Source organism: Poecilia formosa, unplaced genomic scaffold (genome assembly GCF_000485575.1).
Source record: "Poecilia formosa unplaced genomic scaffold, Poecilia_formosa-5.1.2 Scaffold427, whole genome shotgun sequence".
NCBI classification, from domain to species: domain Eukaryota; kingdom Metazoa; phylum Chordata; class Actinopteri; order Cyprinodontiformes; family Poeciliidae; genus Poecilia; species Poecilia formosa.
Genome location: NW_006800366.1, coordinates 210,514 through 224,257, shown reverse-complemented (window position 1 = coordinate 224,257; position 13,744 = coordinate 210,514). Strand labels below are relative to the sequence as shown.

General features: G+C 39.3%; 1 protein-coding gene across 2 annotated transcripts; it reads left to right on the top strand.

Moving 5' to 3' along the window:
* The first annotated feature begins 1,197 nt into the window (after window positions 1–1,197).
* Window positions 1,198–4,317, top strand: LOC103155395 (kallikrein-12-like). Of its 2 annotated transcripts, none has more exons than XM_016663528.1 (6): window positions 1,198–1,281; window positions 1,503–1,695; window positions 1,778–1,963; window positions 3,609–3,670; window positions 3,772–3,896; window positions 3,984–4,317. In XM_016663528.1, exons 1-6 carry the CDS (start codon window positions 1,245–1,247, stop codon window positions 4,128–4,130), a joined length of 750 nt encoding a protein of 249 aa, XP_016519014.1. In that variant the 5' UTR covers window positions 1,198–1,244; the 3' UTR covers window positions 4,131–4,317. The 2 variants fall into 2 exon arrangements, with proteins under 2 accessions (XP_016519014.1, XP_016519013.1); XM_016663527.1 differs by lacking the exons at window positions 3,609–3,670; window positions 3,772–3,896; window positions 3,984–4,317 and adding exons at window positions 2,255–2,316; window positions 2,409–2,533; window positions 2,621–2,972 and having other exon boundaries at window positions 1,202–1,281.
* The last annotated feature ends 9,427 nt before the right edge of the window (window positions 4,318–13,744 follow it).

Sequence of the window (13,744 nt, the reverse complement as noted above, 5' to 3'; positions counted from 1 at the left end):
CAGGATGCAGCAGCTCGGCTTCATACAGGAACCATGAGGCGTGACCATATAAGGCCTGTTATCGGCCTCCTTACAGTGACTGCCTGTTACCAATCGAATAGATTTTAAGATTCTTTTAACAACTTACAAAGTTTAAAATGGGTTAGCTCCTCCTTATCTTCTGGATCTTTTGAAATTTCATTCTGTATCCAGAATTTTACGATCACATAATCAGAGATTGAGATTTCATGTTGCTGCTCCTAATCTCTGGAATAATCATATAATAATCTACCTTTCCAGATGAGCTCTTCCCACAGCCTGGATCACTTTAAATCGCTCATTTTAAATCTCATTTTCATTCTTTGGCATTCAGTTGAGGCCTGATACTGTAGCTCTTTTGTTTAGATTTTTTTTTACTTATTACTTTTATTATTTTAACAATATATGTTTTTTTTTTGTCTTTTCTTGTAATATTTCTCTTTTTTTCATCAACTTATTTTATTATCGTTCTTGTACAGCACTTTGGTGCAGTTTTACACCTGTTTTTAAAGTGCTATATAAGTAAATTTGACATTGTATTTATATTTGTCCTTAACTTGATCTTTCTTATCACAATAGTTCCACTTTACACCAAACTAACTTTTAACCACATAAAACAGTTTTTTTCTTTTTATTAGCAGATGAATATGTAATCACTTCTATTGGTCAAATCATAGTCATGTTTATTTCAAGGCTGACTGAGAGCAGTATTTGCTTTTGCTTAATATTTTAAATGTTGTGGCACAGTTTGAGCCTTTTGATAACAAAATGTGTCACTTTGACCCGAAGTGCTGCTGTTCAGCTGTTCACAAATGCACCGAAGCAACCAAAAAAAATAGCAAAAGCAAAGAATCACGAGTGATGAAAGAGGTCTGTGTGTTTAATAAGAACAGGATCACATCAGTTAATTTACCACAGGTTTCTTTTAAGCGTTTTACAAAAGTCAGAATTGCTTTCTTGTAAATTGGAAACCAAACTGTTTTTTCTTATATATATATATATATATATATCAACCTGAAAACAAGGACAAGTCACTCTTTCTTCAGAAAATAATTTAATTTCATCAAGTTTACAATCAAGTCGATTGGACAGATCAGCGTCTGCCCTCTGATTGGACAGATCAGTGTCTGCCCTCTGATTGGTGGCTTCCTGTCCAGCAGGAAGTTGTGAACAGAGTTTAAAAACTGCTGCAGGACTGCAGACATCCCCAGGAAGCTGGACCAGCAATGAAGGTTCTGTTGCTGCTGCTGGTGCTGGGGCTGGGTGAGTCGGACACACTGGACATATTGGAGACGCTTCCACTGGTTCCAGGGAGGCTGCTGCTCTCTGTGACTCCCAAACTTCCCTCTGACTCTGTTTCAGACTGAAACTTCTTTGCGTAGAAACTGTGATGCTTTTTCATCTGAAACTTTTTATCCTTTTTCTGTTCCAGCAGCCATGTTTGCACCTGATTTCTGAGTAAACTCCTCCTTTTTCTTCTTCAGGAGTTTCAGTGAACTCAGACGTTTCTCGGCAGAAGAGAATCATTGAAGGTGATGACTGTGATGACGAGGAACGTCTTTATCATGTTCGCCTGTGGAACATAAAGGGTAAAGAAAAGTGGCGCTGTGGAGCATCTCTGATCCACCCTCAGTGGATCCTGACTGCAGCTCACTGCTGGAGGTCGGCGCCAGGATGGTAGGAAAGAGACATGAAGACAGTTTTATCTGCAGATGTTCAGGTTTTCTGTGTGTTCATTATAATCTAAACTTTTCCGCAGGACTCACGTAGCAAAGTTAAAAGTTCATCCGCGGAGTGCTGGACAGCAGAGTCAGAAAATCCTTCACAAACCTGTGATTTATACTCGCCGCCGCAAGAAGCACGACATCATGTTGCTGAAGCTTCGGAGACCAGTGACAGACGTCCAACCTGCTCAGCTACCAGACTGCAGTTACCATCTTAGAATGTAAGTTTTTCACTGATCAATGACAGGACTTCAGGTTTTCTGTCCCCACTCCTCCAGTCCTGCTGCCTCTGCTTCAGCACACCTGAGTCAGGTAATCAGGCCACCAGCAGAACCAGAACCCGTTCAGCTCAGGTGTGTTGGACCAGAGACGCATGTAAAGGACGCAGGACACTGAGGACCGGAGGTGGAGACGGATTCAGTCCGTCGTGGATTTCATTTCTGTTCTTTAATACAATTCTTTTTCTATATTGCTGTCTTGTATTTTTACATTTTATTCTTATTGCGTTTTAGAGGCGATGATGTTCAGCTGGCAGGAGAGGGAGGAACGACAATCGGCCCCAATTATCAGCGAAGTGAGAGAAATATTGGAGCCATGAGAATAAAATCTTTGTTTCTGTCTCTACAGAGAAGGTTGAGTGAATAACATGTTGATGTTTCTCTGCAGTAACCAAAACTCCTCTTCCACCACATCTTCAGTGTGTTGACATGAATGTTGATGCTGTTTCCCACTTCATGCCGACACGTGGGCATATATTCCGTGCTGCAGCACCGGACAAAGACGTATGTCATGTAAGTTCAATCTCTCTCTCTCCAGTGATTAGAAGACTTTTCTGTTTTACAACACAAATAAATATATTGATATACATTTTTCTACAGGGCGACTCTGGTGGAGCAGCGGTGTACAGCGGCATGATTTATGGTGTGATTTCTTTAACTGGAAAAGTTCCATGTCAGAAATCAGCTGTGATCATGAATGTGTGTAAATACATGAGTTGGATAAAAAGAACAACTGGGCTTAAATAAAATAAACTTATTATGAAATGAAATTCTCGTCAAATTTCGTCTCAGATGTAATTTTATAGTTGCATCTTCATCAGTTTGTCCCACATTTTTGTAGAATAAGGGAAAAATTTATTTAGTTTTTATCTCACTTGACCTTGACCTCCCTAATGGAGTTTTCTCTGCCTCAGAAATGAAAAATTAATCAATAAATTAAAGAAAAAGAAACATTTCCTGGCTGGACGTCTTTACATTCATGGCTCAGTTTGTTCAGTTGATATTTTCCCTGAATTGAGTCTAAAAATGTGACATGAGTTTTAAATCACATGAGGAGAAACACCACAAGTCATTTATTTATTCAGTTTTTGTTTTTATTTTACATCAGAAATGATGAACATGCAGTATCTAAACTCTGCAGCTCTGGAGTTACTCTTCCTGATTTTGTCCCAGAGAACTTCAAACTCCAACACGACCAAAGAGCTGTTCACAGAAATAATGAAACAGAAGTCATAAAATACGACAATTAACAATAAAATACTAATAACTTAAAAATAAAACAAAAAACATTAACTTTTTAAAAAGATAGAAAAGAAATAAAAAAGTTCAATATTTAAAAGTNCCACTCCTCCAGTCCTGCTGCCTCTGCTTCAGCACACCTGAGTCAGGTAATCAGGCCACCAGCAGAACCAGAACCCGTTCAGCTCAGGTGTGTTGGACCAGAGGCGCATGTAATGGACGCAGGACACTGAGGACTGGAGGTGGAGATGGATTCAGTCCGTCGTGGATTTAATTTCTGTTCTTTAATACAATTCTTTTTCTATATTGCTGTCTTGTATTTTTACATTTTATTCTCATCGCGTTCTAGAGGCGATGTCGTTCAGCTGGCAGGAGAGGGAGGAACGATAATCGGCCCCAATTATCAGCGAAGTGAGAGAAATATTGGAGCCATGAGAAAAAAATCTTTGTTTCTGTCTCTACAGAGAAGGTCGAGTGAATAACATGTTTCTGATTCTCATGTTTCTCTGCAGTAACCAAAACTCCTCTTCCACCACATCTTCAGTGTGTTGACATGAATGTTGATGCTGTTTCCCACTTCATGCCGAAACGTGGGCATATATTCCGTGCTGCAGCACCGGACAAAGACGTATGTCATGTAAGTTCAATCTCTCCCTCTCCAGTGATTGGAAGACTTTTCTGTTTTACAACACAAATAAATATATTGATATACATTTTTCTACAGGGCGACTCTGGTGGAGCAGCGGTGTACAGCGGCATGATTTATGGTGTGATTTCTTTAACTGGAAAAGTTCCATGTCAGAAATCAGCTGTGATCATGGATGTGTGTAAATACATGAGTTGGATAAAAAGAACAACTGGGCTTAAATAAAATAAACTTATTATGAAATGAAATTCTCATCAAATTTCCTCTCAGATGTAATTTTATAGTTGCATCTTCATCAGTTTGTCCCACATTTTGTAGAATAAGGGAAAAATTAATTTAGTTTTTTCTCACTTGACCTTGACCTCCCTAATGGAGCTTTCTCTGCCTCAGAAATGAAAAAATAATCAATAAATTAATGAAAAAGAAACATTTCCTGGCTGGACGTCTTTACATTCATGGCTCAGTTTGTTCAGTTGATATTTTCCCTGAATTGAGTCTAAAAATGTGACATGAGTTTTAAATCACATGAGGAGAAACACCACAAGTCATTTATTTATTCAGTTTTTGTTTTTATTTTACATCAGAAATGATGAACATGCAGTATCTAAACTCTGCAGCTCTGGAGTTACTCTTCCTGATTTTGTCCCAGAGAACTTCAAACTCCAACACGACCAAAGAGCTGATCACAGAAATAATGAAACAGAAGTCATAAAATACGACAATTATCAATAAAATACTAATAACTTAAAAATAAAACAAAAAACATCAACTTTTTAAAAAGATAGAAAAGAAATAAAAAAGTTCAATATTTAAAAGTCAAAATCTGGAATAAAGAGAAGTTTTAACACTCTAATGTGCAAGTGGGTCTTTTTTGGCCCGGTGAGGTCACTTTTCTGCACTTTTTCATCACTTCATATTCCAGGAATTCCTCAAAAACATGTTACTACTCAGAGTAGAGCTGCTGCTCCTTCACATCGAGAGGAGCATCTGGTCAGGATGTCTCCTGGAGGCCTCTCTAGTGAGGTGTTCAGGTCCCACTGGGAGGAGGCCTTGGGGAAGACCCAGGCCAAGCTGGGAATGTTTCTCGACTGGCCTGGGAACGCCTGGGAATTCCTCTGGAGCTGGAACAAGTGGCTGAGGAGAGGGAAGTCTGGGCCTCCATTCTTAAACTGTTGAACCCGCAACCCGAAGTCGGGTCGCGGAAGAAGACGGATGGACGAATGGACAGATAAATGCACACACATACACCTACATACATGATACATGTAGCATAATAGAATACAGACAGTAATGTTAGCTAGCTTGGTTAGCTAGCTAGTTTCAAGAAACGTGCCCTCCCTTTTCCCCACCACCCCCAGCTCCCTCTCTCACACCCACACACATGATGGACGCTGACATTGTTCCATTGCTGTTGTAAAGTTGTTGTTGTCATTCTGTTTTAAAATTGTTCTACAAACCATCACAAATGTTCTACAAATTGATCTACAAGTGCTTAAAAAAGTGAAAAATAAAAATATTTCAAACATGAAATAATTACAGTGTGGAATAAAGCATAGCAGAAAGTATGATATAAAACATTATTTTGAATCAAAATGACAAAAGTAGCAAAATAAAAAACACATTTATTCTAACACGGGTCAAAAAAGACCCAGTCACAGAAGACTGTATAATCAGTCACTCAGGCATAAATGTTCAACTAGTTTTCAAAATCTGTCATTGTGTTGGATTTATTGATCATTTTTTTGGAAACATTTGTTTCTCTCAGCATTCCTTGATGTTGTCGTTGCGTCAGGACGTTTCATTTTGATGAGGCGTTCACTGACATGAAGAACTGCTTTAGAGGAACGAGCCATTCGTTCTGAATTAGTTCTGAATCACTTTTGCAGGTTAGCCAGATGTCCGGTTTGTAGTAATTGTTTTATGAAATGCTCCAGTTGCCTTTCCACCACCTNCCTCTCCATTACTTCTCTTTTACAGATCGACTGTATTTTTAACGCTTTGTTCTTTTGTTCAGCATTTTTACAGATAATCAACAGGCTTCCATCTCTTAACACTTTAGCTAATTCCACATCTCCAATTACTTTCTTTAAACCAATAGATAGCGTGATTGGACTCACTCCTGTCAAATCCTGCCCAGGTCTGAATTTCAAAATTACCTTGAACTCCTCGATGATTACTTTCTTTCGTGTCTCGACGTTTTCCTCCTCATCTTCGAGAGATCTTTTTCCTGTATTTATCCCTTTCTTGCTCTTATCTTTTCCTCCTCCCCCTTTCTTATTTTCTACCACCGACCAACTTGTTTCCATTCCTTCATCCTCTGAGCACCCTCCACTACTACTAGCCATCTTAGTCCACTCACAGTCCAGATTATGCCTTTAAACCGCTCTTCCACTTCTTAGCTTCTCGTGACCGAACCACGCTCCGTCAGAGTTGCTGCTTGTTCAAACACCGCGCCCTTGCTCCTCTTTCGTCGCACGACAGACACAGTCCCACAGAGCCAAATACAGGATTTGTCACGATCCGTGTTTTTGTGTGTTTATTTTTGAGTTTTCTGTGTTCAGTCCTATTTTCCTGTGAGTCTCTGTCCTGTCCTCCCCGTTGATTACTCCTCAGGTGTGTCTCATTCCCTTAATTACCCCGTGTGTATTTAAACCCACCTGTTGTCTGTGTTCTTCGGCGGGTCCTTGTCTATTGTATGTCAATTGTTGTCTATCGTTTGCACTCGCCAGTAGAACTGTTAAGTCCTGGTTTGTGCTTGCTCCCGTCTAGTCCTGTTTGTCAGTTGCTACCGGCTATTAGCTGCGTGCTTGTTCCTGCCCTGCTGCCTACCTTGGACTGTTAATTTGAGCATCATCTTTATTAAATCTTCATCTTCATTACCATAACCTGGGTCTCTGCGTCATCACCTCACCACCAACTACACCCCCTCATGACAGGATTAGTATCGCTCATATTAGAAAAAAATAATCATTTAATAATTTGATGTTTCCACTTGAATTAATTGATGATGAAAAAATACAGAAAAAAAGATTTTGGGATAATATATTTATTTACTAACTACAATTGGTATTGTCTGCCACAATTAATACTTTTACATTTTTATAAATTTACGCAAATGTCTACAATCATTTTTAGTTTCATCACTGTGAGGTATTTGTGTACATTTAAAAAAGCAACAAAAGTAACAAGAAGCAACCAAAACATAATGTGTAAAATTGAGGCTGCGAGAAAACTTTATGCTGTAGATGTGAAGCTGAACAAGGTAAATATTGTTTCACCTCCTTCATCAAAAACAGACTGCACCAACAAGGAAACCAGATGTCAAGTGACTGATGAGAAACACCGAAGCAGAACATTTCCTCCTTCAGGATCCAGGAACAGGTCCAACTGCATCAGGCGAATTCAGCAGAGAAACCAAAACATGAGAACCAGTCAGTGTAGATTGAAAATTTCCATTTCAGCCACAGAAAATACAGACTTGATCCACATTTACATTAAAGTATCCCAAACTAAAGATATGTTCACTGACTTTTGTAAATCCCAACAGTATTACCTGCGCAATCATTCATGACTTGGAAAACAAAATTGTAATATGGCTTTACAATTTTGCTCTATTACAATAGAGCAAAATTGATGCACTGTTTGATAGCAAGGATTATTAAGAAAAAAACCCCCAGTACCTTTCAGAGAGTAATGGAAACACGTATGGCAGCATGAATTGAGTGAGGTCTTTGTTTTTCTTGATGTAATCAGTTTCTCAGCTATCCTGAGGAGCTCAGAGAATGAAGAACGATTGCTGTAAGTTCTCCACAGGTTGAAAGACTATGGTTTAAAGCTGTTACCAGTAAAAAGTCAGTGCTTCAGGACATCTGTCCAACATCTCAAACATGTATCATCAGAAGGGGTTAAATCAGATTCAGCAAACAGATGTCCTCACTAAGTTTAAGTCTCTTCTTGGGTTCCCTTGATGTTATATGAGTTTTACATCCAGATTTACTCCAACTGACTTCTTCCGCTGCAGAGTTATGATTCATATCTTACTTCCATAAAGTAAAAGACAGATGAAATGCAGCATGACCGTTCAGACTGCAGATACTGAAAACTGCAGACTGAAACAGAGGTTGTTTGTCCTGTCTTGTCTGTGTGTTGCCCTGCGACAGACTGGCGACTGTTCAGGGTTACCCCGGCTCTTGCACAAAATCTTCACTGTAGATAGACACCAGCACCTCCTGACCCCACTAGGGACAAGGGTGTTAGAAGATGGATGGATGGATGGATGGATAAAATCTCAGTATTTCTCAGTGTCATTAAATTCACACATTGTCTGAGTGAAAAGATGAACAGTTTTGCTTTCTATGTATAGATCAACAAGTTCTAGAGTTGTTCTTTTGTAATGAATGCGGCATTATAGGCTCTCTGGAGGCTGGACCTTAGCTGTATCCTCCCCCAGAATCCAACCCCCCAACAGTGTTATATAAACCTTCGTGAGGTTTGTAGGAGACACACCTGGAGTTTGCAGATTACCTGAGACACGATGAAGATTGCTCTGTTCTACCTGATGCTGCTGCTGGTCGGGTCCGTGTCCACGGATCAGTCAAAGGACTGTGGGTCTTCTTCAGGGGAAATCCATGAGGCTCTGAGAGAAATGGCCGCTTCACTGACCGAACTGAAGATTGAGGTTGAAACCTTAAAAAAGGAGAATACAGGTATGATATTAGGTTCATTGATATTGTTAACGTGGGGGAATTTGACTAATGTACAGGTGAAACCTGATGGTAATTTTTGCAAAGCATGAATTTAATTTTATTCACATAGATAACCAACTCTAAGCTGCAGAGAGATGTCTGTAGAGCATGGTGTCGTCTGCAAAAAGGTTAACTTTAGCTGTAAATGTCTTCTTCCTGATGTTATTGATGGTTAAAAACCAAGGAAATCAAACAGATCACTGACATCTATAGGATATTTATGTTAATTTGTGTTGTAGAACATTAAAAAATAAAAAAATAATTGAGAATTAGTCCATTAAAAATTAAATAACATCCATTAGGACTTTTTAGGCCACCACCTGAAGTACTTGTCAGGGTGAAGAGGGTCCCTGTTATGAAGCGAGAGGTTTCATGTTTCTTAAGACATTAATTTTAATCTGTCTCAGTCACTCAGGTGGCTTTCTCAGCCTATTTGTCGGAAGGACATTTTGTTCTTGGACCCTTCTCCACTTACACTGCTGTGACCTTGTTTGGTGACAAACATTGGACAAGCCTACAACAAACAAACAGGTAATATCAGTTAGTCCTTCTGATGCTGCAAATGTTAATTTCTGTTTAACACATCAATAAATGTTCTGCAGGTATTTTCACTGCACCTGTGAGAGGAGCCTATCACTTTGAGCTGCATGTAGGCGGACTTGGAGCTGCACATGGCAGTGGAGCTTCGATTACCAAAAATGGAGAGAGAACCTTCATTGCGATTGAGCATCAGACAAATGGCGTATCTAGTGCCTCTAATAGTATTACGCTGATTCTACAGGTGGGAGACCAGGTTTCTGTGAGTCTGTTTCCCGGTGCAGCCATGTTTGATAATGAAAATGACCACTCAACCTTCAGCGGTCATCTGCTGTTCAACATGTGAGATCAAATGCTGCTGAGTGTTTCTGCTTCTGTCATAAATCAACGAACCCAATGAATGAAAAATGTAACTAATGATCTTTAATCAAAACTGAAGCTAAAGTTGCTTCTTAAATCTGTTATATCTAATCAACAGGTTCTGTTCTGGTTGCCTTTGATTTGATTGATTACTCATAAAAGACACTCGAAATTCCTTTTTGTATCAAAAACAGCCCGTCGAAAAAATATGGTACAAGATGGTAAACATATTAAGAGATGTAGAGCCTTGAAAATGTGTTCATACCCCTTTAATTTTTCCACATTGTGTTACGTTACAACAAGAAACTTTAAGGTATTGTAATCAAACTTTATTTCAACAAAGCAGTGAGAAAACACAGACTGTGATTGAAGAGACTTTGTTCCTGAAATGTCCAGGTAAATAGATCGCAAATAGATGAGCTTTTACAGCAGGTTGTAAAGTCATCAGAAGTGGAGGGATGAAGAAAATATCCATCAACCTTTGAAGGCCACGTTGGATAGCTGCTGTCTTACCAAAAACCATCTGAACTCTTAAATCTGAAAAGATTTTTAATCTCAATGGGGTTTTCCTGGTGAAACAAGTGTCAGTAATATCAGAAGAAAGTTAAAGGCTGATGGTGTTTCAACAGACTTATAATATATCTGCCATATGAAATTGTCTGGATTCTGTTGATTTTATTAAAAATCTCCTAAATATTTATTTTGACTGATTGAGTTGCATTTTTTTTGGGTTATGGTGTTTGATTTGTAGCCTTCTGATTAACATTTTGTGTTTGCTAATATTTTTACAGTAAAACACTTTGTGGTTGTTGACTTGTGAGGATGTGAGCTGTAAAAATAAAAATACATTCTGTATCCTGAAATGTTTGTCATTTGTGTTGAGTTTCTGAGTAGAAGGTTAAAAAATAAAGATTTACTGAAATAACACAAAAAAATTATGAATTAAAAAATGTTTTATGCATTTGTCTTTTTAATAAGATTGAATTATATATTTTTGTTGTTTATGTTGTTGATTTTTATTTGGTAGGGCTGCACCAGATCCTTCAGATTTAAAGTGCTGGTTAATGCGATGCAGCATTTTTAATTTGTTTTAGATTGATTTGATTAAAGGGTTTTTATAAGCATTTAGTAATTTTTGAATTTTTGTTTTTACAGTTCTATCACTGCTGTCTGCTGTCCTTTAGAGTTTAATTATCCTTCTTTTGTTAGTCCGTCCAGCTTTGGGTTGTTTCTTTCCTCAGTATGTGTGAGGGCGGACTAACAATTTTCCATTTATTTTGTGTTTGTTTTGTCCTGCGTCTCGTCCTTGGGTCACTTCCCTGAATACACACCTTCCACGTCACTGTTAATCTTGAATGTCTGAGGCCTGATCCTGCTTGGAGTGTGATCTTGAGCTTTGTTTGCATGAATCGAGTGCATCATAAGTTTGCAATGAACAATTGTAGTGGTTTACACGGGTTTGAATTAAGGTTGAATGTTATCAGATTGACAACAAATAGATGAAGTTAACGGGAAAACTCTTTTACTCTTAAATCAAATAGAAATAAAATACAAATGGCAGAAGTCCACACTTCTATCAGTGAATATACACTCTGTAAAATGTATGCTGTCATTTAATGGAAAACCGAGGAGGAAGCTTTAATTACTGAATAGTTATTATGAGATACTGAGATGTACGGGGATCCATAAGCCTCTGTAACTGTTGGCCAGTTGCTGAGGATGAAACAGCGTGGTGTGCCTGGAGAGTCGAAGGCTGAGCAGAACATTTGAAAACCTGAATAAAACTACGGCTGTCTGCTCCCTGAACCTGCCGCAGCATCAGCCTCCCTCTGCTGACTGGATTCACCATAACCTGAACTTTCCTAAAGCTGCCAGTGTTGAAGCTTCATAAACTGATTCCTTGTTGATTTTTACCTAATACTCATTTATTCAGATTGTTTTAGTTTTGATCTGCATAATACTTATGTCATCATTTTTTATCTTTATTTTCATGCCTTCCTGTTTTTTTTAAGCGTTTCTTAATATTCTTACAGTAAAGCAGTTTAGGGTTGGTGCTGTAAAAATAAAGTTAGCAGACTTTTTCCTGAAACTTTCCTTCACATTTCATTATGTTGTCTACCCACCTTATGCTTTAAACTGCAGTTGAATTCATTAGCATCAACAACTAGCTACAGATGTTCACTTCGATGCCGACATTCAGCACCTGGATGAAACACGTCTCACCTAGTGAGCAGCAGAAAGAGGTTTGAAAATCAGACGCACATTTTAGGGTGAAGCATTTAAAACCGACAGACTTGTAATCTAAGGTGGCTTGCAGAACAACTTTCTCATATTTTGTCTCATTACAACGATAAACAACACTTGCACACCTTCTGTGTCTGTGCCATTTAAAATCTGTCAGATAAGGTTTAAATACAGATGCTTTCTGCTCAGACTTTGTCTGGTCGTGCTCAGTTTAAGTTTGTAACCAGCTTTAAGCTGTAATTTCATTAATCAACATCAACAGCTGGCAGCATTTCCTTAAATGCTGAAGTTAATCTGATTCTGTTCAGTTTATCTGGGGCAGTTTATCAGCTGCATGAGGAGCCATATTTACATCCATCAGCTTATCACAGTGAGCAGAATAATCAGCTAGACTTCTCTGTTAGAAACAGACATCTTGGGTTTATGAGTTTCCATAGCAACCTGTAGGATACATCCCAATAGCAAGCAGCCTGCCTTGCAGCAAACAGCGTCCTACCACAATAAACACAAACATCATCTCCACTCAGACTCAGGATTCAGATTTTCAGTCATAAACACTGAAGTGTGTCTGTAGTGAAGCAACATGTGGAGAAGAACCTCACTGTGCACGGTGGAGGATGTATGATGCTGCGGGTCGACTTTCTTCCAAAGTCCTTGGGGACTTTGATAGCAGTGAGTTATGGACTCATTGACAGCAGGACATTTGGACAAGAATCTGACTCAAACAACCAACACAGACATGCTTTGATACGCTTTATTATCTGAACCCAAACAGAAGAGAAGGAAATGTTGCACATCTGAACAGGAAGAAATCAGGATTTACAGATGAAATCTGATCATCTGGATGCAGATTAGGAATAGTTTAGCTTTTAGAGACTTCACTCTACAGCCTGACAGGCAGATGATCATGGATGACCTGAAACCAGACGGCCCTGGCTGAGGTTAGCGTCTCGTTAGCGCTGGTTATCTTGTCTCACATTGGGAACAGCAGATGACCACTGAAGGAGGAGATGTGCAGTCCGTAGTCGAAGATGACACAGAGGGGAAACAGACGAAGAGAAACGGCGTCTCCTTCCTCCAGCAGCAGTGAGGCGCCGTTAGAAGCACTGCTAACGCCCATGTCGTCATTCGTGGTCGTGAAAAAGCCTCTGTACTCCCATGCACTGAAAACTTGCTGGTCATTCTTCACCAACACTGCTGCTGTGGTTTCATCTTCGTAGGAGCTGATGCACCACTGAAAGTGGTAAGCTCCTCTCAGTGGGGCTGTAAAAACTCCTGCAGGACAAACAGAGGAATCCTCTCAGTTTCTCTACTTCTGGTAGAACAGCAGCTTGTTTCTGTTGTTACCTGTCTGCGGGTTGTAGGCGTCTCCGATGTTTGTGACGACGTGCTTGAAGACCAAGGTGGTGAGTATGGCGAAGGGTCCGGTATATGTATCAGTCTCATTCAATAAAGAGGCTGAAAAAGCCACTTTGTTGGCTGAAACTGAGCAGAAACATTCTGTTTTCAGCTTTCATGTTTCATTACTTCAAATGCTAAACAATCAGATTTTTTTGTACCTTGAAGTTGCTGCTTTAGGTTGTCAGTCAGAGAAATCAGATTCTTCTCTTGAGCGTCTACCTGAACCCGCTTCCACTCCTGTCCTACAGAAAAAAACAGATGATGTTACAGTAGAACATTGTGGATAAAAATGTTCACTAAATGTGGAAGATCTGTACCTTCAATGTTATTCTTCAGTGTGGATATTTCATCCTTCTTCTGTTCCCTCCAGGTCGTCACATTCTCCAGCTCTTCTTTTTGCTCTGAAAAGTAAAATAACTGTAATTTTGATTTGGCTGCATCATCTCTGAGACGCTCAAACTTAGCTCTAATCTGAAAACAGGAGCCGTTCATCACCTTCAGTCTCCTGCTCCAGAACAGAGACTTTGCTCTTCAGGGCAGCCAGGGCAGCGG

Coding starts and splice junctions, on each gene's coding strand:
- LOC103155395 (XM_016663528.1), top strand. CDS start 1,245: ATGAAGGTTCTGTTGCTGCTGCTGGTGCTGGGGCTGG. Junction 1,282..1,502: donor GCTGCTGGTGCTGGGGCTGG/GTGAGTCGGACA, acceptor TTTCTTCTTCAG/GAGTTTCAGTGAACTCAGAC. Junction 3,897..3,983: donor CGGACAAAGACGTATGTCAT/GTAAGTTCAATC, acceptor ATTTTTCTACAG/GGCGACTCTGGTGGAGCAGC.